The sequence below is a fragment of the Perognathus longimembris genome, chromosome 19, assembly GCF_023159225.1.
Source record: "Perognathus longimembris pacificus isolate PPM17 chromosome 19, ASM2315922v1, whole genome shotgun sequence".
Lineage (NCBI taxonomy): Eukaryota > Metazoa > Chordata > Mammalia > Rodentia > Heteromyidae > Perognathus > Perognathus longimembris.
In genome coordinates, this window is record NC_063179.1 from 7,724,049 (window position 1) to 7,749,419 (window position 25,371).

General features: G+C 47.8%; 1 protein-coding gene and 1 long non-coding RNA gene across 2 annotated transcripts in view; both read right to left on the minus strand.

Annotated features, from left to right (window-relative positions):
- Ankh (ANKH inorganic pyrophosphate transport regulator) overlaps nucleotides 1–24,186 on the minus strand; it is a 111,240-nt gene extending 87,054 nt beyond the window's left edge. Inside the window, exon 1 of the mRNA XM_048368462.1 lies at nucleotides 23,786–24,186. Coding sequence (XP_048224419.1) covers nucleotides 23,786–23,881 — 96 coding nt within the window. The 5' untranslated portion in view covers nucleotides 23,882–24,186. The remainder of the gene's footprint in view (nucleotides 1–23,785) is intronic.
- LOC125367772 lies at nucleotides 907–11,858 on the minus strand. Its single transcript, XR_007214149.1, has 3 exons — nucleotides 11,847–11,858; nucleotides 8,328–8,332; nucleotides 907–1,969 (listed from the first exon to the last, which is right to left on the minus strand). It is a non-coding gene; the product is annotated as an uncharacterized LOC125367772 (long non-coding RNA).
- Nucleotides 24,187–25,371: the final 1,185 nt, after the last annotated feature.

Here is a 25,371-nt window from a genome sequence, read left to right on the forward strand (position 1 = left end):
CAAACACAGTGACTAGCAAATAATTTCTTTTTCAAAGACAACTTTCATTCATTTTAATAAGTACTGCAGTGTCAAATTCTCTTTTTCAAACCTCTGCCATCTTAGCAGCTTCTGTGAGTTCCCCCTGGCTTTCTAATGATGCCCGGGCAACTTCATTCACTGTTATCCCCAAAACAAAGTTTTCACACCTAAAGATAGCCTAGGAGCATTCTGGAAGGTGACTCAGGGGCATCTACAGGAATGGCAAAGGACTGGAAAAATGGGATTTCTGAGGGAAGCCACAGAAAAAGAACGCACATTTGTGCACAGTTCCGCTTTTTATAGCTTGACAGGTAAACATATTAATTATGATTGTCTTTGCTTCACTCTGTAGTACACATTTGGAAGTGTCTGGGACACTTTGCGGGGCGATAATATGGCCAAAGCACATGAGGATACTGTCACTATCTGGAAGACAAGGTTTTACAAGCATTATATAAAATCCAGCAATGAAACTGGTTAGAGGAAGGAAGAGCTAGCATACAAAGTTTGGCTTAAAAAGAAACAAAAAGGAAAACGAACTTTGGTAGCTTCAATCTGGACAAAAAGGGCTCCAAAAGAAACAATGTACAAAATGTATGATATCTTAAAAATCATGGTAAGGTGGATAACGTGTAGCATCTTTCACTGGAAAGCAGCGGCACCAAGACCATCCCCCGCCACCCTCGTTCCTCCTCATCCTGCAAAACCGAAACGCAGCCTCCCTGAGCGGCAGCTCCCTTAGTTCCCATCCTTCAGCCCCTGCCGGGTACCCCGTTCCACCTCGTGTTCCTGTGAATCTATTCTATGGGCCACACATGGATCATACACTATTTGTGTTGTGGGAGAGGCCTACTTTAGCTTGCATAATATCTTCATGGTCATTGTAACATTTCTGTCACTATGCAATTATTTAGTCTCCCAAGCCCTAGAATTCCAGAAACAGAAGTCAAGTCTAAGGGAATTTTAAAGGAAAACAAAAAGAGATTAGTGGAAATAATAAACCTTGAGCATTCTCCACCCGTTAGATAATAAAAGGCTAAAAACAGATGAGTGCTTCCAATGAATTTCTAGGAAACAGATACATATGGGTATTTGTTGTGAGGAAATTTAAAATGTCATTCTAGCCTGCTTTCACAGGTAGGGATGACAAATCGGGATGATAATTCATGTCCTCTCTTCAGTTTTGCTCTCTGGGAGCTTCCTGGCCATGGAGTTTCTTATTTGGCTAAGTGTCCACCCAAATCATTTCTATAGCCTGCGGGGCCTTAAGATAGCTGGTGTGGTTCAGACAAGAATGAACCACTTGAAGGGATCAGCTCCTTGGCAAGCTGAAGGCCAAGGGCAGGGGCGCTGGCCTGGAGTCTCGGAGCCAGGTCTATGGAGTCCAAGGCAGTGCCGGCTGTTCATTCTTGGTTAGCTAGCACATTCACGTTTATAGGACTTCTTTAGGGACTGGCTGGATCTCAAGCTGTTTACATACAACAAAAAAGAGCTGATCATCAAGGCCTGAAGAAGCATCTGAAAAAACTCTGCTGAGTCTCCTGGGCTGGGCTTGGAACAAACCAGGGATCCGTGTGTGAGAATTTTCTCCTGTCTAGCCAAGTCTGAAACAGGCAAACCCAGGAGGATCTCTTCTGTCCAGTACGTGCGGAAGAGCCTGGCAAGGGCATTTCATCACCCATGGGCGAGGAGGCCTCCCTGTTTCTCTCAGGAACAGCACCCAGAGCAGAATGTTCTGAACATTCGAGGCAGAACACATGAAGACTCCGAGAGAGAAACATGTTCTGCTCAGTTCCCTCCCTGCGCTCGGCATGCGCTGTTCCCATTGTGCTCGGCTGTGGAACAGCAAGGTCTGCGTGGAGAACTTCAAGGTAACTGGGCTTTGGACCGCGTTGGGGCCAGATGCCCCGAGTGACGAGGACTTCACAGATATTGCTTCCTGGGTATGCTTCCTGGGTATGCTTCACCACAGACAGCCCATCCCCTGGGCCCCTCACCTCCCCGAAGAGAGGCCTCAGCACAGACCCCCCCAAAAGCAGCTTCCCTCCTAGGAAGCTCCAGGGGTTGATCAAAAAGGAACACAAAGTCCAGCGACCCTGGCAGAAGAGACGGCATGGGGGAAACAAGAACAGAGGGGCAGACTCTGATCAGAAAAGACCTTGCGCGGGAGGGACGGGAACGTCCGTCTGCTCACGCTGACCAGGTCCTCTGGCTCCAGGTGAGGGACAGCCATCACCAACCAAAGATTTCATAAGAGAAGACGACTTAAGGGTGCAGTCGTGAAATCCTGACGTCCCAGTGTTGCCTTGGTAACCCCACCCACACCTCTTCTGTAGAGATGGGATGTGAGCATGAGCTATTTCAGACGCACCAACGTGATCTTTTCGTACCAGGAGCCATGTTTTCCCCAGTCCTCCTTTAAGTCCAGGGAGAGAGTGGAAGGGGAGAAGAACAGGGTTCTTTCACCATCCACGCGACCTAACTTGAGGTCAAGTTCATTCGCAGAAGAGCACAGAAGCATCCTGGCTGGAGAGCAGAGCAACATGGTGGAGCCCGATGGCAGTGATCTGTGTCACTCGGCAATGCGCCTTTTGCTTTTGTTCCCTGAAGTCAGGTGTAACGTAAAGCCTTATAAAAAATATCTCCTGATTTGCTCAACTCTGAAGCTTACGAGCTTCTTCAGTAGTCCAGTCTTTCTTGGCACGTTAGGCAATAGGCTTGTTTATTTTCAAAAAAAGCATAGCTGTAGTCCACATACCAGGTTTCTCGAACCTTAACTTTTGACCTAACGGGTTGGTAGCCACACACAATATTTGAGTGTATTTGCCAATATCTTTGGCTACCAGCTCAAAGGAAGTGGTCAGACTTATATCCAGCAATCTTTCATATAAGAGATACAGTAAGGATTTAATGTGTTGAGTCGAAACCACTTAGTACGACTACTTAAAATTAAAAAAAAAAACAAACAGAAAGCAACTGTAGTTCAGCTTCTAGCATGCAGAGGTGCTGAGATCTCACTAGGTGTCTCAGGTAGAGCTCAGCCGTGGAGAAGCAGGGGGATCGAGGGCAGCTCTGAGTTTTCTGTACACTGGACACAGGGAGCCCCATGACAATGTGGCCCTTGGATGCTGCCACATTCTCTCCCCAGTGGCACAAGCATGCCGGCTGGTCTGGGATGTCTTCTGGCACATTCCTTGGCCTTGAAGGGTTTTTCATATTTGTTTTGAGTCTGGGCATTATTTCTGTTTCCCCCCCGCCCCCCCTCCTTTTTTTTTGTACCTAACAAGCCCTTGGCTGTGGCCTCCGAAAACTCAGCTTCTGGGGGTGTCTTCCAGCAAAGGCTGGGGCCACAAGTTTGGTATCAACTTTCTACTAGAAAATGTTTCCCTCAGGGGGAGAAATTTCTTTCCAACCTATCATATTATCAGCTTCTTCCTGCAATTCTATTCCTGCTTACCTAAGCAGGCAAGAAGGGGGAAAAAAAGTGCCAGCCAAAAAAGCAAGCCCTTTCTCTACAGAGGAACGCACAAATAAGCCTTTTACCATATCTGGCCACATACCACCCAGATTATTGGTGTTGACAGAAACATACTTTACAATGACTCCCCCATTTATCTTGGTAAAGAACAAAAATGATTTCTGCCCTAGCTCTTTGATTGGTAAGTGTGTAAGAGACTGGTCTGGATGCATAAGTAGACGGGCATAGTGATATCTTTCTTCCATCCACCTGTGCCTAACACGACTGTAATGAGGCTTTAAGGCATCTCTGTTGGCAAAAGAAAAATACTTTTTTTTTGGTACTAATACTGGGGCTGGGACCGAGGAACTAGACACTGTCCCTTAGCTGTTTCACTCAAAGTTGCTGTTCTGCTACTTGGGCTCCAACTCCACTTCTGTCTTGGTGGTTTCATTCAAAAAGATAAGGAGAGAAGACGGTATAAGGTAAATGAAAGAAAATGATGTCGATGCTTAGGGCTGTATATCTAGAAAGAGCCACCCTGGGGGTTTCTTGTAAGATTTCAGTGCCCGCTGCCCTCACCACACAGGTCCACAAACTTGCGGGGTGCCCTCAGCACCTTATGGGGTGTCCTCTATTGGAGGAGCTAGGCTGCAGAGAACCTGGTTTGGCTCCAGTGCGTAAGAGACACAACCCAGGAAATGCTGCTCTTTCCCCTGGCTCTGACCAGGGAGCCAGGCAGACCCTAGAGCAGGCTCCCCACACGGGCCTCACAAACATGCCAGTGCCTTTAATGTTTTACGGTGCCAGTCAATGGCCACGGGTGCAAGGTGACTGCGGAGTAGCTGGCCAGCTATGAGTCACGGGTGACAGCTACCACAACCGTACTGCAAGTTGCAGCAATGGGAAACTCCTGCTCAGGGTTGTTTTTTTTTAACCGACTATGAGCTTCTGAATTCTAATCTCCGTGTGTCTTTTGCAAATGCTGTTTAAGGAACAGTGTCAAACTGGTGGGGAGTGGTTCGAATTTTGAAAACTGAAAGACAGTTACCCACGTGTCTAAGAATACTATTCCCGTGAGTCACATCCATCACCACCCCTTGAGTTTTCCAAACGAGTAAGTATCTACAACTGTATTTACATGAATACAGATTAACAGCCAGTAGAGTTTAGACTAAAACAAAACACAGACTGTAGCCTTTATTTGATTAATGTGGTTTTTAGTCACTCAGCTCTCTTTCTCTTCCCCCGCCCCCCCTTCTCTGTCTATGTATCTGCAGCACTGGGATTTGAACTGAGGGCCCTGAGCTTGCAAGGTAGGCATTCTACTGCATGAGCCGTGCCTCCAGCCCCGGCAGCCCTTTAAAGGATTTCTGTTTAAATCCTTTCTATGTGCGCAAGGAAACAGTAGTCACTCAAGAGTAAAATGGCAAAGCCCCACATAAGCCATTACTGTCTCCTGGGCCATCCCTGACACGGCCCATCTTACATCATCCAACACAATCAGCTGAAGAGAATGCGCCACACGAACGCCTGGTGAGCAGGACGGCTAAGAAGAAACTCCAGCTTGCGGTTCTCCAGCCGTCATGCGGCAGGACAGGCTATGACCGCGATGAAGGATGCTTCATCCTCACGAGGACGGGAGCCAACAAACCACCAATAGCTCAGTGCTGGCTGGGGAGAGCCCCTTCCCTGTGTTATTCCCAGCCATATTGGGGAGCAGGCAGAGAGGCAAGAGTGGGCCCCTCAAAATGAATGAATGGGTAGGGACTCGTGAACGGAGAAGGGCTGTTAGTAGTGGCAGAGGCCAACGGCCGTGACACCTGATCGCCCTGTGGTCCTCAGGGACCTGCAGGTGTGGCAGACAACGTGCGGCTCCCCAGGCTGCGCGGGGAGCCAAGGGGAGCAACCAAGCAGGCTGTGTGCGCCTCAAGGGCTCCCTCCGTGTCCCAGGGTGGCGGCCGGCCCTGCACACACGGCCCGTTGGTTTCAGCCGCGTTCTGGATCTAACAACTGTGGAGGGCGTGTCCGCAGGACGGCAAGCCACAGTCGGGGCTGCGGAAGGAAGCACGTGGACTGGCGGAGTGAGAAGCTTTATTCTGTGCCAACAGATAGCAGCCCCGTCTCTCTGGCTATCTTGGAACCAAGATTTTTCTTTTGCTCAGTAGGGGAGGAACATAGGCTTCCAATTAACCACAGGGCATTAGGAGACTCTAGGAAAAGGTCAATGGAAAATTCAATAAGGAGGTTTTTGTGTTTTTTTTTTTAAAGGGGGTGGGGTGGGTTGTGGGGCTTGAACTCGGGGCCTAGGCACTGTCCTTGAGCCTCTTGGTGTTCAAGGTACCACTTCTGGTTTTTGAGTGGTTAATTGGAGGTTAAGAGTCTCATGGGGACTTTTCTGTCTGGGCTGGCTTTGAACCATGATCCTCAGATCTCAGGCACCTGAATAGCTAGGATTACAGGTGTGAGCCACTGGTTCCCAGCAATAAGGTGTTTTTAATGTGTTTTTTAATTTTATCACTTTGTTCTATAAGGAAGAAAAACTTTGTCACTTTTTTTGTTGCAATAAGCAGGGACAATTATTAGGAGGAAAGCATTGGATTATGAGAAAAAAGTTATAATTTTTTTTTTTTAGTGATCTGATGAAAAATGAGCTTTTTTATTCTACCCTTATCCTGCTGTTCTGCCTTGCAAGAAACAAAAGACAAAAATAAGCCCTCAAAATGGAGGAAAAGGAAGAAAAATGCTTCCAGTGGGTGTTTTTTGGTAATTAATTAGAGTTAAGAGTCTTCTAGACTTTCCTGCCTGGGCTGGCTTTAAACTTCAATCCTTGGATCTCAACCTCCTGAGAAGCTAGGATTTTACTTTTTTATTTTATTGTTTTATGTGTGTGAGGTTCCTGGCTTGAACTCAGGACCTGGGCCCTTTCCCTGAGGTTCCCCCTCCCCCCCAAGGCTCACATCATTTTACCACGTGGGCCACAGCTCCACTTCCAGTTCTTTGTTTTTGTTTTTGGTGGTTATTTGGGGGTAAGCGTCTTAGACACTTTCCTTCCCAGGCTGGCTTTGAACCTTCATCCTCAGATCTCAGCCTTCTTATTAGCTAAGATTATAGGTGTGAGCCACCAGTGCCAGTCTTGGTTGGTTTAAAAAGAAAGCAAAAACAAAAAAACTGAACTCCATCCCATCAAAAAGAATAGTCTAGTGTATTTGAAATAGCCTACAAATATTTTATATCATGTTAAGGGAAGCCTGAAACAACAGAAAGCTATCAAAATGGTGCCCCGGTTATATAACCAATTGTTTAATAACCTCAAAAAAAGAGAGAAACATTTAATTTTAAAATAATTCTAAACAAGGAGGTACCAGAGTTTTATACACAGGCCACATTTATTTCTGTCATTTTCTCTTGGGACTGGCACCTCCATCTTACTAAGAAACTGGGACATAGTAGAGATCAGATCTTTTCTCTTTCAGGTTTATACGCAGGTGATTCCCACACCTATTTTTCTCTCTCATGCTCTCAGCTGGATTCAGGAGAAAGAAGGCTGGCTGTTCCATCTCTGGGCACATTCTTTCTTTTTGGGTCATGACAATAAAGTCAGAATTCCTTCACCAAAAGGCTTTTGCCCCTACATATAGAAAGCCCCACAATTATGGCTGTTGAGCTCACCTGCGCGGTCAATCACCATGGTATCTAGTCACAGCAGATAGAGCAGAGGAAAGGGAGGCTCTATAAGCAATAATGTTTGTCGGCTGTTGGATTGCTATGGCTTCAGCATTATTCTTTTTCATGTCCATTAATAGGATATATAACATAACACATAGTAGAGGGCATTCAAAGCTTCTTGGTTTGGCCATAGCATGAGAACATGTAGCCTAGAATGTTCTGAACCTGAAGGATGATAATCAGCAAGATAACAACTCTTCTTGTGACTATCACTTTTCTGTTCCATCTATTGCTGCAGAATATCCCTCCACCTGGGTGAAAGACACAAACTTGTCAATGATCCAGGAAGACACTTCTTTGCATGTCACTGGGACGTGCATGCGCAGGAGAAGCGTGTTCTATGTCGTTCCAGACTGTAGTGGTCAGGAGCCCTCTCCTCATTCCCCGACCCGGCTCATTTTCACCTCCCCACAGTGGACTCTGGGACTAAGACTTCCTTCTAACCAGGGAGGTATTCTAGAAGCTTCGGAGCACTCCAACTTTGCTTCCTTAGGTGCAATCACCTCACATAAGAGGCATATTCCCTATCCCAGAAAAATGATTCTCACCAAATGCAGAGTAAAATGTGTTTTCACGTTTGCTCATCTCACTGGCTCCTACATTAGAACCAGTTTAAGTCTGGGCCCTGCTAACTCCAGAGTCTGCCTTGAGTGGGCGCCTTCCTCCCTGGGCAAGCAGGAAGCCATTTCACAGGCTCATAAACATGTGGCTGGTTTTTCTGCCACAGACTCAGAATTACATGTATGGGCCAATGCGTCCACTTAGGAAAAGAACTTATAAACTCAGTTTGTTGTCTTTTTAGATAGGGAGAAAATGGTGCTTCATTTGATTGTCAGAGTGGGCCTCTGCATCAGCCCTGGCAAAAAAATCACACTTGGTGCCAAGCCCTTGCAGGCATTCCTTCACTCCTTGCACATCATTTCTTCAGGCTCTTCTGTGGGAGAGGGAACACAGACAAGGGGCAGCAGGCAGTGTCACAGGGCAGCCCGGGCTGCAGGAGCTCAGGGAAAGACAGGGGAACCCCAGGTCAGGTGGAGGGTGGGATAAACACTGTGATCCCCTCCCTCCCCTCCGGAGCCCATAAGAGGAAAGGAATTCACTGTGGCACAGCAGGAGCAACTTAATCTACCATTGATGAGAGCTCAGAATTGAAGGAAAAAAAAACCAACTGTAAGACAGCCCTGACTTATTATGAAAAGGTGCTGAAAAGCAGAGAAACTATAATGCTTGCCAGAAGGCACAGCCAGCCAAAGAAAGACAGAGAGCTCACGTGACTTGGGGTTTTGTTGTTTGTTTTGTTTTAACCTGACAGTAAGATTTTCAGAACATCGTGCAGGTAAGCAGAAGGAACTGTATTTCTGCTGGTTTAGGAGAGCGCAGAGGGGACTGAGAACAGGCTGGGTGGGGCACAGTCTGTGCTCAAGGATGAAGAGAATCCCAGGAGGCTGCGTGGACCCCAACATCCGTGCCAAGGGGGACTTGCTCAAAAGAGGGGAGGAAGAACTTGGAACATTGATATTCAGAGGGAGAGAGGCTGGCCAACAGCCAACCAATGGCTTCTGGCTCCTTTCTTCAGGTATCTGTGACACCAAGACCCCACTCCAGCCTCTCCTTCCTGCTAAGAAACAACACAAGGTGGAAGGGAAGAAAGATGTTGCTCCTCTAGGGTGGCTGGGGGCTTGCAAATCCTTGCTCACTCCCTCTCAACAGACAGCCACCTGGCTGGCCTTGCTCTCCTAGACAATTACTAAAGGAAATGAGAACACACTGCCCCCAAACTGTGAGGCGCTCTGCATATGTAAAGCATACACCAGGCAAAGAAGAGCAATATTCATTCTGTTGCCCTTCAAAATAAGATGGTCAACTTCTCCTGAAGTTACACAGCGTTTGTCATGCATTGGGGATGATTGATTCTCAAACAAAACAAAACGAAGTGTGGATATAATATTTATGATTTAGAGATACTCCTTTTACATCATGAATAAGTTTCAATCATAGAATGTACTTTCTCTTTTGGAACTCTCACTCAAATGCTGAGCTGTCCTTTATGGGTCTTTTGCTAACCAACGTTGCTTTTTTTCATTATTTTGCAAGAAAAAGATCAACCAAATGGGGGGTATAGGTAAGCTGAAGCCAAGGGTAGACGGGTGTTTCTAAATTTTATTCTCACTAGGAAATACAAGAGAAATCTAAGTACCACGTAAGAAACAAACTGGAACCTCTTTACACAATTACTTAATAAGATAATTTAAAAAATGAAACTAAATAATCAAAGGAAAGGAAAGATGATATAGAAGGTCCTTACAAATTGGTCAGGCACATAGAACACAGCTAGGTGACAAAGACACAGGGCAGAGAACGTAACTTCTCAAGTCTAGGTGGCTTCTGAGAGTGATAAGCAGAACAAGCATTTCTCTCAGGAATGTGGGTGACTTTCCCTGCCGACACATGGAAAGTTGCGTTCCTCGGGCTTTGGGAGCAGAATGCTTGCTGCTCCAGTACTTTGCAGCGCGAGGTACAGTCAGGGAGTCCTGGTCCCTCCGGAGGAACGTCTCTCCATGCAGTGACGGAGGCTCGTTCTCATCCTCCTTACCTCTCCCCTCTCCACTCCTGCAGTCCCAGGCCCATCCTGCATGCAAGCCACCAGCCACCAGCAGGCATCCGAAAGTGTTCTGCAGGGGACCCAGTGTGACCTGAGAACATTAGTGGTAGGTAATTCCCCACCTGGAGGCCTCTCCCATCATCCTCCTGGCTTCCAAGCCTCGTCAGGACGGCCCCCATTCCCAAGGATCCTCCTTCTCACACGTCTCTCTTCTGAGTGTTCAAACGTTCTAACCACAGCGCTAAGTCAAGCGCATCCAGAGGACATTTTAATTTTAAATTAATGCAATCTGGAAGGCCCTTGGCAGTAACCTACTCCCCAAACTGCCATCACCCGCTGTTATCCTTTGAATGTGGAAAGTCTCCCCTGGGCTCATGAACTGGGAGTTTGTTTTCCATCTGATAGGCTTTGGGGAAATGATCGGATCCTGAGTGCTCTCCCCTAATCATCAGATTAATCTCTTGATGGAGTCACGTGATTGCAGTCCTGGGAGGTGATAGAAAGTAGGAGTGGGGGCTCGGAGGTGTCTGTGGAGACCATATCTGGCCCTGGACCCTTCCTGTAGTCTGTCTTTTCTGCTTCCTGTTTGCCATGAGGTGAGTAGCTCTGCCCATGACCCAACGCCATGAGGCTCTGCCTTACCAAAGGCCCAGAAGCAGAGCCAGGAACTACGAACTGAAACCTCTGACACCATGGGCCAAATCAATTATTTTCCCCTGAAAAGGTTTATGTCACATTGTTACAGAAGTGCAAAAGTCTGGCTAATGCACCTGCCTTACGTTGTAATTAAAATCTTCTTAAAGAAAAATAATACGTCAGTGATAATGCTTCCCCCAGTTACTATTATATCAGGGTAGTTTTCTACTACTCCTAATGACAAACATCTAATGTTTTAATAATGCTAGGAGTTATGCAAGAATAGTAGAGTGGCCTGGAAACTTAAACACACTTTATAATGTCATTTTTTTTTCATAGAAAAATGCAATCCGCTGTCCTCCCCCCTCCCCCCCAGCGTATTGGGGTTTGAGCTTGGCCTTGAAATTGCTAGGCTTGCATAATACTACTGCAATATACCTCCCCTGAAAATAGTATCCTAAATAAACTTTGTGATTTGAAAGACTTATTATAAGCTGCTGATATTAAAAACAAACATAAAATCATAATAGGAAGCCCTCTAAGGGTATCCCACCTCCTACTATTTACATAGCAAGCATAAAATGCAAAGAAAGACAGCACAAACCAAAGAGCTTCATCTAATTTAATTCTAGAAGGCTATGCTATCACCAGGGGCCTGGTTTAATGCAATATTACCTTAGTACAGCACAATGATTTAACAGAAGAATTTTCTGCACCCATGGACTAACATATTCCAGTGCCAAATATTCATAAATAGTTTTAAATTTCCCATATCATTATTTCATTCAGGCAAATGGCTGAGAAGTGATTGTATTATGATAAAGCATTTTTATATTTTAAAGAAATAAATGAATTGTCATAGCCTTTACAATCAGGTAAAAAGATGCTCTAAGAAAACTCATACAGAGAATGTACTGAAGTTACAGAGGAGAGGGATGAAAAGAAAGACAGAGAAGAGGGAGGGAGGAGAGAATTTCAACACTAAATATTCCCTCTAGCTCCTACTCACTCATAATCTGTATTCTTTCAGCTGTCTATACTCTCACCTATGTCTACTTTGGTGGTCTCCTTCTCCTCCGCTTCAGCTAATCCATGGGAGATTCCCTTTGAGTCTAGATGGGCTTCTCTATCAGCCTTCTCTTCCTGGCCCAACTCTAATTGAGGCCACTGACATCTGCCTGGTGTTTATCACTACTATTGGCTCCTAATTGATTTCCTTACCTCAGAGTCTCACTTCTCTCTAACTCATTAGCCACAGTGAAACCAAAGTTATGTATCAAATATGCGAATGCGAGGACACTGCACCTTTCCTCTTCCCCATTGCTCGGGACCAAGTCCAAACTGCACGTCCTGACTGACAGGCACTTCCCAGTCTAGATCTGCTTCCCCAGACACCCCGACCTCCTGCCACTCTGCTGGTCACGCTCCCTGCTCCAAGTTCCCTAAGCATTTACCATTCCTCAGCCAGAACTCTCTTAGCAACGGAGACACACCATTCTTTTGGGGTCTCAACTTGGACAGAACGTGTCCCTGCCCTTAAATGGGCTACAGGTTACTGCAGTAAGATTCCAGAGCAGGGCCTGGTCCCTCTCTCAGCCCCAATTCCATTATTTAGCAGGTGCCTGCTGGCTTATTTGCTGTACTATAATTCACTCGAAGGCAAGGACTGCTATAGTCCTTTTCACAACTCTGCGGATATTTTGGAGAGAAGTCCTCCTTATGTTGCTCAGGCTGGCCACAACTTCAAAGGTTCTGAGGGCTCGGGCTCCAATGATCCTCCTGTCTCAGCCCTTCCCCCAAGGGCTGGGGTTATAGGTGTGTGTTCTACTGGGCTTTGCATTTTCAGTGGGTAGCAATGCACCTGGGACATCGCATGTATTCAAGAAACATCTGATGGGGGCTGGGGATATAGCCTAGTGGCAAGAGTGCCTGCCTCGGATACACGAGGCCCTAGGTTCGATTCCCCAGCACCACATATACAGAAAACGGCCAGAAGAGGCGCTGTGGCTCAAGTGGCAGAGTGCTAGCCTTGAGCGGGAAGAAGCCAGGGACAGTGCTCAGGCCCTGAGTCCAAGGCCCAGAACTGGCCAAAAAAAAAAAAAAAAAGAAACATCTGATGAGCGAACATGCTCATGAATGTACTCTCGCCCTTTGTGCTCTCTGATCACCATTCTTTAATAGGGAAAATGCTCTCAAGCAGCCATTGCAGGCCTTGGGAAGGGAGTCAGAACTTTTAGCTCATGAAGCAGTTACCAGATGTTGCCTCAAGCAGCTTGGTGTGTAACTGTCACAATGCTCAACAAAAGTAAGAAAAGACTGGTCCCAGTTGGATGTCTAGATTAGAGAAATTGTTGATGGTACAGAGAAGAGCCACCTTATCTCCAATCCTCTGTCAAATGGTAGCCTACACTGAAAAGAAAATTAAATTCCACCTGTCGTTTCATAAAGCACATATTACTCAAACCATAGTGACTCAATTTTAAAAAACCAAAACCCCAAAACCCACTACTAGAAAATTCAGCTGTAAACATCTCTCCCTCAAAGCGGAAAAAGCAAAGAACAGTAGCATGCTGACAGACATGCTGTAAACGCGGAGGGCTCCCAGTATCTGCCATCTTCATGTTCCTGTTCACCACTCATTCCCCTAATGCAAATCACTGAATGAAGACAAAGCACCCATCAGCCCCGGATGTATACAGACAAACGGTGTAGCAGCAGCATATGAAGCTCAAAGACTTAGCAGTACTACCTTCCACATACGTCACTTACTCACACGACTTTGGCATTTGTTGTTTGGGCTACACTCCAAGAAAAACAGATCCATCAACACTTCATCCCCACCATTTGACAGTTAGGAAGGCCACAGAGATCAACGTCATGGAGCCAGTGTATAGAGACCGAAATCTGAGCCAGGGGACCTGACAACCAGGAGACTGTGGCCCTTCAATGTACCACCGCTCGTCCTGTGCCTCCGCTATTGGGGAAGCAGAGAACAAGTGGCAGGAGTGTAATCTGCATGTGCATGACAGGCACCTGTCTCCTCTCCCCGAATCGCCTTCTTCTGCCAGGGTATATTCTAAGTGGCAAGACCAGGGCCAAACAAGGCAAGGCCAGCATTACAGAAAAGGGAGAACACTCTCATTCCCTTTCATATCACTACCTCTACATTTTCTACAACACCAAACATTCATCTGGCAGCCTGAGCATGAGACACCTGTCACACAAACCTGCCTCCACAGGCCCAGCCATTCCTCCTTCTTCAAGGTGAGAAGGTGACAGCCCACAGCACCTGCTCCCTACCTAGGACAGGGTCTGGCTCCTATTCCTCACCCACCTATGTGTTCACATGTGAACTTGGGGGTTCTGAGGTAAAATGGGGCAGCTTTCCGTAGTGGAGTGCCCTCCCAGCCCTCCCCCCACCCCCGGTCCCTGTAACCACGGGTCCATTTTCTAGCTCTCTAACATGGCCATTCTAGGGATCTCGTATAAGTGCATCAGACAAGAGCAGTCTTTTTGCATCTAGCTCATTTCACATAGCATAATGCCATCAAGCTTCAATGACGGTGTTACATACATTATAGTTTACTTTCTTCTTAAACCTGAATATTTCATTATATACATGTATACACACATATTTTAGCTTTTTAAAACACATGTCAGTGTTTAGTGTGAACAATCAGTAGTTCGTATAATTTAAGACAGATATCATTGGAAGAATTTTAAACACCACATAGCACAAATGAAGGGGAAAAGTCATCCTATACAGAAAGTCGAACGCTCTCCTCTCAGTCACGAAAGCATGTGGTGTTCGGTTACACTTGGGAATAAGAATTATGGCACTGCATACTGTAATCACAGGGAGGGATGCCAAGCCCAGCTGCCCAGGGGCTGCATGGATGTGTGTCGTTTTGTGTAAACAGAAAGACTGACACAGAGATCAGAATAGTGGCTGGCTCAAGAAGTCAGTGAAGGGGTACAGGGAACTTTCTGTGCTGATGGAAATGGTCCCTATCTGGATGGACAGTCTATGCACACAAATGTAGTTATCATTTCTCAAAACTCATGGACGGAGTAGAGAGCCAGTGACTCACACCTGTAATCTTAACGACACAGGAGATCTGAGATCTGAGGACCATAGTTTGAAGCCAGCCCAGGTAAAAGAGTTCTTAAGACTCTTACCTGTAATTAACTACCAAAAACCCAGAAGTGGAGCTGTGGCTCAAGTGACATAATGTCAGCCTTAAGCAATCAAGCTAAGCGATAGTGTCTAGTCCTGGCGGTCAAGCCTCAGCACTGACACAAACAACCCCCCCCCCACCATAGACCTCTATGCTTCAGAGCTGCACATGTCATTCTATATTCATTATACTTTGAAGAACATTTCCTCTTCAGCCACTGTTCTGAAAGGAGGTATCAGAGGCACTAAGAATTGAGAGAAACAAGCACTTCTGTAGCTCAGCTGGTGCTTACTGTTGGTTCCCTGCTGTCACTGGCGTGACACACAAGCAACTTCACATTCCCCGCAGAAGCGGATGCACTGGTTGGTCTGGAAAACACAGCAGGATGGGTAAGCTACCTACAGTGCCAGGGCACTGCCCCACACTAGAGGCACAACAGGTGTGAGCCCTCGCATGGTGCAAGGCCTCTGTGTGGGAGGAAGAATGCGGTGTGCCCTGTTGCATGTCAGGCTCCAGGACGAGTGTCTTCCCAGGTGACGCAATGCTTCCTGTAGAGCCATTCCCCATCCAAAGAAACCAGCAAGGCCTCTGGAAGGGCATGAGGGACCCTACGATGTCTCTGTATGAGGCCTGAAGTTGAGCAGGCAATACCTTGACTCCCTTATCAGGCTGGCTGCAAGCTGTCTTTCTGGTTACTGTGGCATAGACTGTGTACAACTATGAAGATATGAAAGTGTCCCTCTTCTTATTAAGAAAGGTTAGCTGCTACTCTCTGTGCAGTTTGTCTTGTGAATGACAAGTTCAAGGCTATATATATATATATATATGTGTCAGGCTGGATTTCCTGCCAAACTATTTAAAGCACGCAGAAGTCAGATTAATCCAGGGGTCTACACATCTCCAGGTTGCTGACAGGGCAAAACGGGAGACTCACAATGCCTTACCACCAGAAAACAAGTCTTGGAAACACAAAATAGCCACGCCCAAGCCAAATGGCAAATTTGAACATGACAGTCAAGAAAGCCAGTTCTTCTCTAACTTCATGTTGTGTTTTTAAAAACATAGAATAGAGATCCTAAAGATCTTGCTGACAGAGATGCCGGATAATTTTAGTTCAGTTACAGAAGCAGCCAGACTCACTGATAAGGCTCCTTCGGGGACTATGGAATAGGAGAGCTTCTGGATCAAGACATGAAATGACCTCCCTCTACGTCTCACATTCTCAGAAGACTGTAATCAAAAGCTGCCTCTGCCCTGCTTGTTCTTGCCTCATCTTGCTTCCTAGAAAAAGTCTCACTAACCTTCCAACAGCTGATCTGTTTCCCAACCATTTCATTCCTGCCCAATGTCCGGAGGTGCCTTGACTTCGTTTCTTATGCCACCTTTAAAGGGGCGCCCACTCTAGACCTCCCTAGCCTCAGCCACAGATCCTCACTGACAGCTCCACCTCGGTGTAGGGGGGTGGGACTAGCCAATGGGCCAGGGAAGGAGGGTGGGGGCAGGGTCTAGTGCCAAGTGCCTGTACCTCTTGGGCTCTCAGATAAGGTATTGCCCCTCCCAGGCCCCTGGGTGGGGAACAGTGATGTCAGCTCAACTTGGTGAGAAGACTACACATTCTTAAAAAAACAACAACCAAACAACACAGAAAACAACAATACACACACACACACACACAACCCATGACCTTTGTAGAAAAAAGTAATCTCACAGCGCCAGTGGTATCACAGCCACTGGAAAGCTCACCAATCAATTCAAGTCCTATGAACATACCACTAAAAAAAAATCTAAAAACCAGCACCAGACATGGTAGCATACGCCTGTGATCCTAGCACTGGAGAGGCCTGGGCAGGTTTGTGAGTTTGAGGCCAGCCTGGGCTACCTAGAGAAACCCTCTCTGCAAACAAACAAGCAACCAATCAAACAATGGATAAATTTCAAAAACAGGGAGGACCAGTGAGACCACCCATAAGGGAAATAAATGTACAGCCCCACCTAGAAGTGAAGACAGTCAACCTGTGCCCGTTCCTGGACTGGAGGCACTGGCTGTTAACTGGCTGTTAACTCTTGATCTATGGAGGAAACAAATTTCTCCACCACTCTGACTAATAACCAAGTTATCTGCCCTCCCAGGTTAGACCTTAAAAACAGGTTTAGAAGGAAGGAGTGACCACAGAAGTTGTAATCAGTAAAGCTTCTAGTCCACAGAGATAATCCTCAAATGTTGTCTTTATGGTTTACTCTATTGTCATTGGATGAGTACTGTCTGGTTGACAGACTAGGAAGATAATGATCCCAAAACAATGGAAATTGCAAAAACAAGCAAATAAAAATAGAACTTGGGTTTGTATGGCTTTCTGTGAAGGTGCTCGTTTACCTGTCTTGTTACTGTCTTCATCTCCTTAGGCCAGAGCTCGCCACTTTGATAATAGCATTCCAGTGACTGCAGGGCAGGGCCCCAAAATGTCTTGAAGAGAACTATGGGTAAACATCTTGCTGTTTCATCCCCAGCACCAGAGTTTCCGCTCAGTGGCAATTACTGAAGCACCTCAGCATGGGTTTTAATCACTGTGCCATCCGATTAGACCTTCTACCCAGTGCTGCTCTGACTAAAAAGGTGTTTCATGTATGACTTATTGCTGTTTTGTGGTGCTGGGTATTGAACCTAGGGCCTTGTGGATGCTAGGCAAACATACCACTGAGCGACATCACCAGCCCTTTTTCAAGTTTTTATATTGAGACAAGGCCTTACTGAACTGACCAGGTTGACCTTGAACTTGCTATGTAGCCTAGGTTGGCCCTGAACTTGTGATTCTCCTGCTGCAGCCTCCCAAGCAGCTGAGATTATTGGTGTGCACCTCATGACCAGTTCAGTGTGTTTCCCTAAGCAGGATCTAAGCAATTTGAGGGCAGGGGCTGTGTCAAATACAAAAATGCTTTCTTTTCCTTCTCTTGACATAAGGTCACATCGAGAATAACAACTAAGTTAATGAAGAAATAAGTGTCCCAAAGTAATACACATGTTTCCCCCACCCCAAAAGAGGCCTTCAAAGTTATTCACTCTCCATTCTTCATATCATTCTAATGCATTTTTAGTCTCCTAGATAGGAGACGAGATGAAGCAGAAAATTGAAAATCAAGACATCAATGTGTGTTGGCTATATTTATTGCATTTTGATAATTATCATTAGGTGGACACAATACACAGCAAAAGAAAAAAAAATCCTGACAGTTGCTAATTGATCAGTAGAAAAGTAATGAGCTAAAAATATTTTTTTAACCCTCCCATACTCTGAAGTATGTCAAGAAACCCACAGGAGTGCTGTCCGATGTCCAACACTGGGGCCGGCTGCTTGCCCTCAAACTCTTCGTTGGGAATTTTGAATGCCAGTTGTCAAGGGACAGCTTGGACTGCCCAGCCTCCACAATGTTGCACTACATTTTGCATACTTAACATTTATTTCACAGGGGAGAGGGCTATGCAATATAGGCTCAACACTCAATAAGATTTTCCTTCACATTTTCAAAAAGGAGAAAAGTCCATGTTTCTCAGTTAAAGGCATAAGCTTCCCTTCTCAAGAAAATTCACACATATAAGTAACTGCTATCCAGTTACTATTGCAGCAAGTATGGTTTTCTGTAGTCCATTTCTACTGTAACTACTAAAATCATATGTGCTTGAGAATTATCTGATTTAAGCCAAGAGCTGGTGGCTCAGGCCTATAATCCTAGCTACTCAGGAGGCTGAGATCTGAGGCAGGAAAGTTCATGAGACTCTTATCTCTAATTAACCAGCAAAAAGCTGGAAGTAGAGCTGTGGCTAAGTAACAGAGTGCCAACCTTGATCAAAAAAGCCAAGCAGGGGCTGGGGATATGGCCTAGTGCAAGAGTGCTTGCCTCGTATACGTGAAGCCCTAGGTTCGATTCCCCAGCACCACATATATAGAAAATGGCCAGAGGGGGCGCTGTGGCTCAAGTGGCAGAGTGCTAGCCTTGAGAAAAAAAAAGCCAGGGACAGTGCTCAGGCCCTGAGTTCAAGGCCCAGGACTGGCAAAAAAAAAAAAAAGTCAAGCAAGAAAAGGAAGGCCTGAGTTTAAGCCCTACTACTCACTTGCTGTCTCTCTCACTGTCTGTCTGTCTGTCTGTCTGTCTGTCTCTGTTTCTGTCTCTCTCATGCACACACATCCAGAATTACCTAATTTATCTTAAAATTTTAATATAGATACCCCCCCACCCCCCCACTGTGTGGCTGTGATATGTCATCCCAGGAGTTTAACAGTTTGTTTACCAAACACTAATGGAATGATTACAATGCAGGACTTGTCCAGTTCTACCCCAGCTTGACCTCCCCATCATTCCAAATCAAACAAGAAAGACTGAACAGCAACGACACAACCAGACCACGAACACAAAGCTGGGCTCGTCATATCTAACATATGCTACAGTACCCTAAACAACGTTATACTTTAAAGCCCAAAATGGCTTCTAAAGAACTGGATGCAGAGTTGGTCTTCACATAAGAGGGACATACTTAGAAAATAGCATTTAGGCTGGACATCAAGCCACCTCAGTACATTAACAAATGAGTAAACTAACCAACTAAGCACAGGGCTAACCTCGGTAGCTCCTGAGACAAGCTGGTACCTAAGTAATCTAAAGAGAAGGTAGGAAACATGGCAGGGAGGTGAGGATTAACAGGGCTGAGAAGGTCATGGTGTCCTTGACTAAATATGGACTGCGAGAAAGGTGTGACCTCATTTTCTATGTATGAATGAGAAACCGAAATAGACACCGAAGTATGCCAGGCATAAAGCCCAAGGCAGCAGAGGCAGCGCTACCCAGTTATTGCACAAAGATGTTCACTCGGACCTCAGATTGCAAAAAGTAAACAAGAAAAGTCACTGTCTAAACAATAGGACAATATACAGCAAAGGGAAGAACAGCGTGTTTATATGGTCAAATATTACATTGCCACTGAAATTCATAAATTCTTTAATATTTGCTGTACTAGAGATGGAGCTCAGGGCTTCAAGTATGCTATGCAAGTGCTCTACCACTGCGCTCAAACCCCTGCCTACACTTGCACACTTGTAAGTGATTTGGAAACAACATTTCCATGTTCTGTGAAGCACTATAAACAAACAAACAAACAAACACACACACGTGCGCACACTTTCCTCAATTACTTTTCAAAAGGGGCAAGAGATACTCAACTTATTAAAGGAGTTTTCTGCTCTTCACAGTGAAATTAGAGGTACTTTTTTCTGTCTTTTTTTTTTTTACTACTTACCAAAGTTCAAACAATTAGCATATATTAATTTTATAATGAGGAAAGGTAGTTATTGAAATTGGAGGGCAAACAGTCTCCCCTGCAGTTCCGCAGGAAAGTCCCTTGGACTTCACTTGGGTCTTCAACCCCCCTGTGGGGTCCCCCACGGACACACTGAGCTTCACTCTGGGCCCACTCTGCCCTGGAGGCCCGGGCCCTGGCTCCCCGCCCTGGGGAACTGTCCCTTCCATAGCTGGACCCGTGCCACAGGCTATAGTTGCACTTTTGATCTTCATACCTCTTGTCTAAAGGAAAACTTTTGTTTGTTTGGGGGTGGAGGGAGGCTGTGTTTCTCTACATTTTTAAACTTCTTTTTCCTGGGCTTGTCTTTTTTTTTTTTTTTTTTTTTACTGTTTATGACATTAATATTTCAAGATCCTCTTTTACTCAGAAGCTTAATTCTGACTTTCCTAAATTAGAAAGGGCTTTCCTAAGATGGGAAAAGTAGGCTGGGGGAATACATGAATATTCTTACTACCTATCTTACTTCAGTAGTTAGAACAATCTACACTTGCAACTCATGAAACAGATAAACACCTCAAACTTCAGACCATTATATCAGACCCTACCAAATTCAGTGACTTCTTCATTTGAAATACCTAGCCAGCATGGTAGTGCATACCTACAATCCTAAATCTGGAACCTGAAGCAGGAAGATTGAAAGGAAGCAAAAAGGGAAGGAAGGGAAGAGAGGGGAGGGGGGGAGAGGAGAGGAGGAGAGGGAATACCTGACATTATTTTGTTGAGTCTGAAAGAATGATTACCTGACATAAGCAGCAAGTTTCTTCTTGAGAATAATTTACCTTGCTTTTCTCTTTTGCAGGCTTCATAGAAAAGTTGTCTTTGCCTTTTTTTTTTTTTTTGCAAGTCCTGGGCCTTGAACCCTGGGCCTGAGCACTGTCCCTAAGCTCCTTTTTGCTCAAGGCTAGCACTGTACCACTTGAGCTACAATACCACTTGTGGCTTTTTCTGTGATTAATTGGATCTCAGTCTCACGAACTACCCTGCCAGGGCTAGCTTTGAACCAAAATGCATAGATCTCAATTTCCTGGGTAGTTAAGTTTACAGGGAAGAGCTACCAGGCTTGTCTTTAACATTTTAAGTGCTATGAAGTATCTTTCAAGAAAGTTCTCTAATTTATTTTATATAATTTGGTGAACTTGACTTTCAAGCAAGCTATGGACTTTGTACCAAATTTAGTTGAAACAGAAATATCAGTCCTTTGAACACAGTGAGATCAAATGGACTGCAGCTACACTGCCAGGCTTAAAACTGCATGGTTTAAATTGAGCCCCCTCCTTTCTTTTACAACAATCTATATTGTTGTAATGATACATAAAGACTCCTAAGTAATTTATTACAAAGGAGTATCAGTTATTTCTTAGTTCCCCCCTTAACCAAGATAAACCCTACTAAGATAAAAGGTTTTGTTCGAATTATCTGAGTAATTAAGCTCTTAGGGGAACTTATTGGTTACAATGTCTCTTTCCCAGGCATGCTCTGATTGTCCTACACATGTTCTGACTTAAAAGATGAAATACCAGCGCTAAAATTAAATTTATACTTAGGTTGGGATTCTGAAAAGCTAGAACGTATCCCCAAATTTCTAAGAGTCCTGGAGAAAGCTCATTGTGCAATCCATGAGTACCAGGGGCTCATGGCAGAATGGGAGGGGCCTTGAAGTTGGGTGGGGCCTTGAAGTTGGGCTCGGTCTTGAGCTTCAGCTCTGCCATTTGCTATTTGCTACACAGGTCATCTCAGGCAAATGACTTAACCATGCCTAGACCTCTCATTCTTCTCTCAGACACAGCATGGATGAGAATTATAAGCATGAACTTGAGGCTCGACAAACAAAACAGATCATTGATACTTTACACTCTTGGTCTGTAACAATGGATAATTCTAGAGGTGCCACAGTCATCATAAATTGTTTTATGTATCAATATGGTCTTTAGTTTCTGCAATAATAGACATAGTTTCAATTTTTACTGTGGTGGTGCTTATGTTTTGTGTTAAAAAGGAAAGGCCTTCTCTGCCATGTAATTTGTTTTAGTATAGAACATACTGCACTCCAACTTCTTAAGTTACTATGACTACCAAATTTTGAGAAGAATGATATAGGTCTTGCTAGTTTTGTTAGAGCCCATCATATTTAGGTTTCCTCCCTGATGGAGCTATACAATGATAGAGATCTATACACGCAGAATGGAATTCATGGAGAATTCGAGAAGGATCTCGATTGACTTCCAGGTTTCCTGGCAGCCCTGGGCCACACCAGTGGCAAAGGCTGGGAGACCATTCTTTCCTTTACCTGGCCTCCTTCTGCACAGCTCAGTTAACTTGCAGGGGACAAACTTCCGCCCCCATTTTCTGAAGCCATCACAAATCGATGCTTACAACCACACACCTCATCTAGAGCAACTGTTTCTTGACAAGTCTTAAACACTTAAACACTTCACGGGATGCTTTAATTTTTTTTTGCAGGGGGGGGGTCTTTTCTTTTTTGGTACTGGGGATGGAACCCAGGACGTTGCAAGCGCTTTGCCACTGAGCTCCATCCCAGCCCGAGATGCTTTAATTTTTGAATCTCCCATTTCTTAATAATCTCCAAACCCTGGGAAGCAGAAGTTAGCGTTCACCTTTATTCTCCCACGTCACACCTCTCCGCCTTAAGATTTCTCAATTACTCATCTATAGATCATTCACTAGAGCCCGGTGTGTGGTATACCTGCCCACTTGTGGCTGGATTATATGTGTCCATTTGTCTAAAACTGGAGAGAGAAAAAAAAAACCCAAACCAACAACACTAACTCATAATGATCAAAATAGCCTTTATCTGAAGTGCTCTGAAGCACAGTCCGGAGGAGAAATAAGCCAATTTGCAAAAGTAGGTCCACTTCGACTTCAGGCTTTTGGAGATCTATTTGCAGCTCCCACCCCGAAACCCTCCCCGCCGCCCCCCGCCCCCTCGGGCCTTAGAGTGTAATTACCAGCCGCTAGAGTCCCTGCAAGCCGGCACCGCAGAAAGAAAGTGCCGGCAGGCTTGCGGGGAGAGCCTGCGGCGCTCGATTTGCAATGACGCCACATGGAGAACGCACGACAAAAAAGGAAGGAGGGCGAGAAACCCACGGCCCGCGCCGGGGCGCTCCGCTTCTTCTCTCACGGCCCAAGGCCAGGGGGGTGAAGCAGAGCGAGGGGCGGGGGATCCCCAAGGAGGGATGGCCGGTAGTCCCCTCCACAAGGCCCCCTTGGGACACCTTTCATCTTTGCCCAGTCTACAAAGGGGGGAAAAAAAAAACCAAACACGTAGAAATCAGAAGTACCTGGGATGCCACCTCGAAGCCATTAGTAAGACCAATGCTCCCCACCACCAAATCACCATCTCCGCCCACCGCGGGGAAGTAAAGACCCGGCCCCGGAGGCCCCTGGAAACTCCGTTTAGCCAGGGACCCGAGGTTTACATAATCGCAAATTACATAAGACTCCTTTGGTGGCACGAAAGCCCCCTGGCCTCGATGAAGTTCTGCCCCCCTGCTTCCCAGTCCCCCCCACCCCATCACCCCGTCCTCCCCTCCGCATGTTCCCAGAGCAAGCAAGCCAGCCGGACGAGCCGCCTGGCTGTGTGTGCCGCGGGGTGGGTGGAGTGGGGGGGGGGACCGAGGGCGACGCGGTGCTGGGTGGAAAGTCACCCCTGACAGGCTGCACCGGGGCGGACGATCGTTCCCGGGTAACCGGGAGCGGGGTGGTGTGTGTGTGGGGGGGGGGGGAGCAGGTGACTCGGTGCGCCCGGGGCGCGGGGGGCGCGCGGGGCGCGCGCGGGGCCGGGGCTGGCTTACCTGCTCCCCGAAGTCGATGGCTATGTTGGTGATGCCCAGGGGCACCAGGAACCGGATCAGGGGCCAGTAGTGCGTGAGCGCCGGGAATTTCACCATAGTCCCCGCCGTGGGCTGACCCCACACACATCTGCCGCGGCGCGGGGACGGGGGGCGCGGGGGGCGCGGGGGGCGCGCGGGGCGCGCGGGGCGCGCGGGGCGGAGGCCTCGGGGCGGCGGCGGCTCCTCCCGGCGGTGCGGCGCCCTCTCGGAGCGCGGCGGCTCTAGCAGCGGCTCCGCGCGCTCAAGTCCATCCCCGCTGCCCTCCCACACAACAAAGATCCGCCGGGAAGGAGGAGGCGCGGCGCGGCGGCGGCGGCGGCGGCGGGAGGCTCCGCGGACAGCGGCTCCATTATAAGCGCTCGGGGGCCCGGAAATAAATAAATAACCGCGCGCACGAGGCGCCGCCGCCGCCGCCGCCGCCGCCGCGCCGGGGAAATCAGGGGCGGGCGGGCGCGCACCCCGCGGGCGGGCGGGCGGGCGGGCGACCCGGGGCGGGGAGCAGGGAGGTGGGGAGGGGAGGGAGGAGGGGAGGGAGGACGCGGAGGGGGCCGGGCCGGGCGCGCCTGGGCCTCGCTCCCCGCCGCCGCCGCCCGCTCTCGGCGCGGCCGCTGGGGGCGCTGCGCGCGCACAGGCCGCGGGGCCGCCCCGCCCGCTCTCCCCGCCGGGGCTCCGCGTCCGGGACGCCGGGGGTGGTGGGTAGGGGGGTGGGAGGGGGGGAGCGGCCGCAGAGCCCCCGCCTCGCGGTGGGAGTGGGGGGGGTTGTTGCCCGGCTGGGGCGGAGACCGGGGCTCCGGGGGCCGTCTCGACGCTCGGCGGCCGGGCCTGGGGTGCCCCGCGCGCGCGCGCTCGGTCCCGGGGAAGCGGGGGCAGGCGAGTCGCCGCGGGCCGGGCGCTGGGACCCGGGGGGAACGGGGCTGGGAAGGGCACGGCGGTGGTTGGGCACCGGGCGAGCCGCGCGCGGCGGGGCCGGGGCCGGGGCCGGGTCTCCGGGCCGGGAGCGTGTGTCTGGCTCGCTCTGGCTCTGCGGGGTTGACGGGGACTCGCGGGGAGGGGGGTGCGGGGGGTAAAGCCCTTGGTCCCCCGGAGGCCGCCGGGCTGGGGTGGCTGGCGGGGCCTTCAGATCTGTCTCCAGCAGTTTGCTGACGAGGTGCAAGTGGTGAAGGCTGCTTTTAAAATCAAGGGGGATCGAGGGCGAGCGGTTGTTGTAATGCTGTGCCCCCCGGGGCTGTGCGGGGACTCACTTGCACTGAGAAAGGTGCCCCACAACTCCACCGATCCACACCACCAGCCTGCGTCCCGCACCCCGGCATGCGCGCGCGGGGCGGTGGGGTGGATGCTTCAGCCCCTCTCCTAAGGAGGGCACGGGGGGGGGGCGGGTGGGAGCTGCCCTCGGGGCGCTGCCTGTACGGGGTGCACACGGTCCAGATCCCTGTAGGACGCTCTCCCTATCTTGACACTCTTCACATTTTTAATTTGAACAAGAGGCCCTGTTGTTTTGTTTTTGATTTTTTTTTTTTTTTGGTGCTAGACTGAGAAAACGACACAGT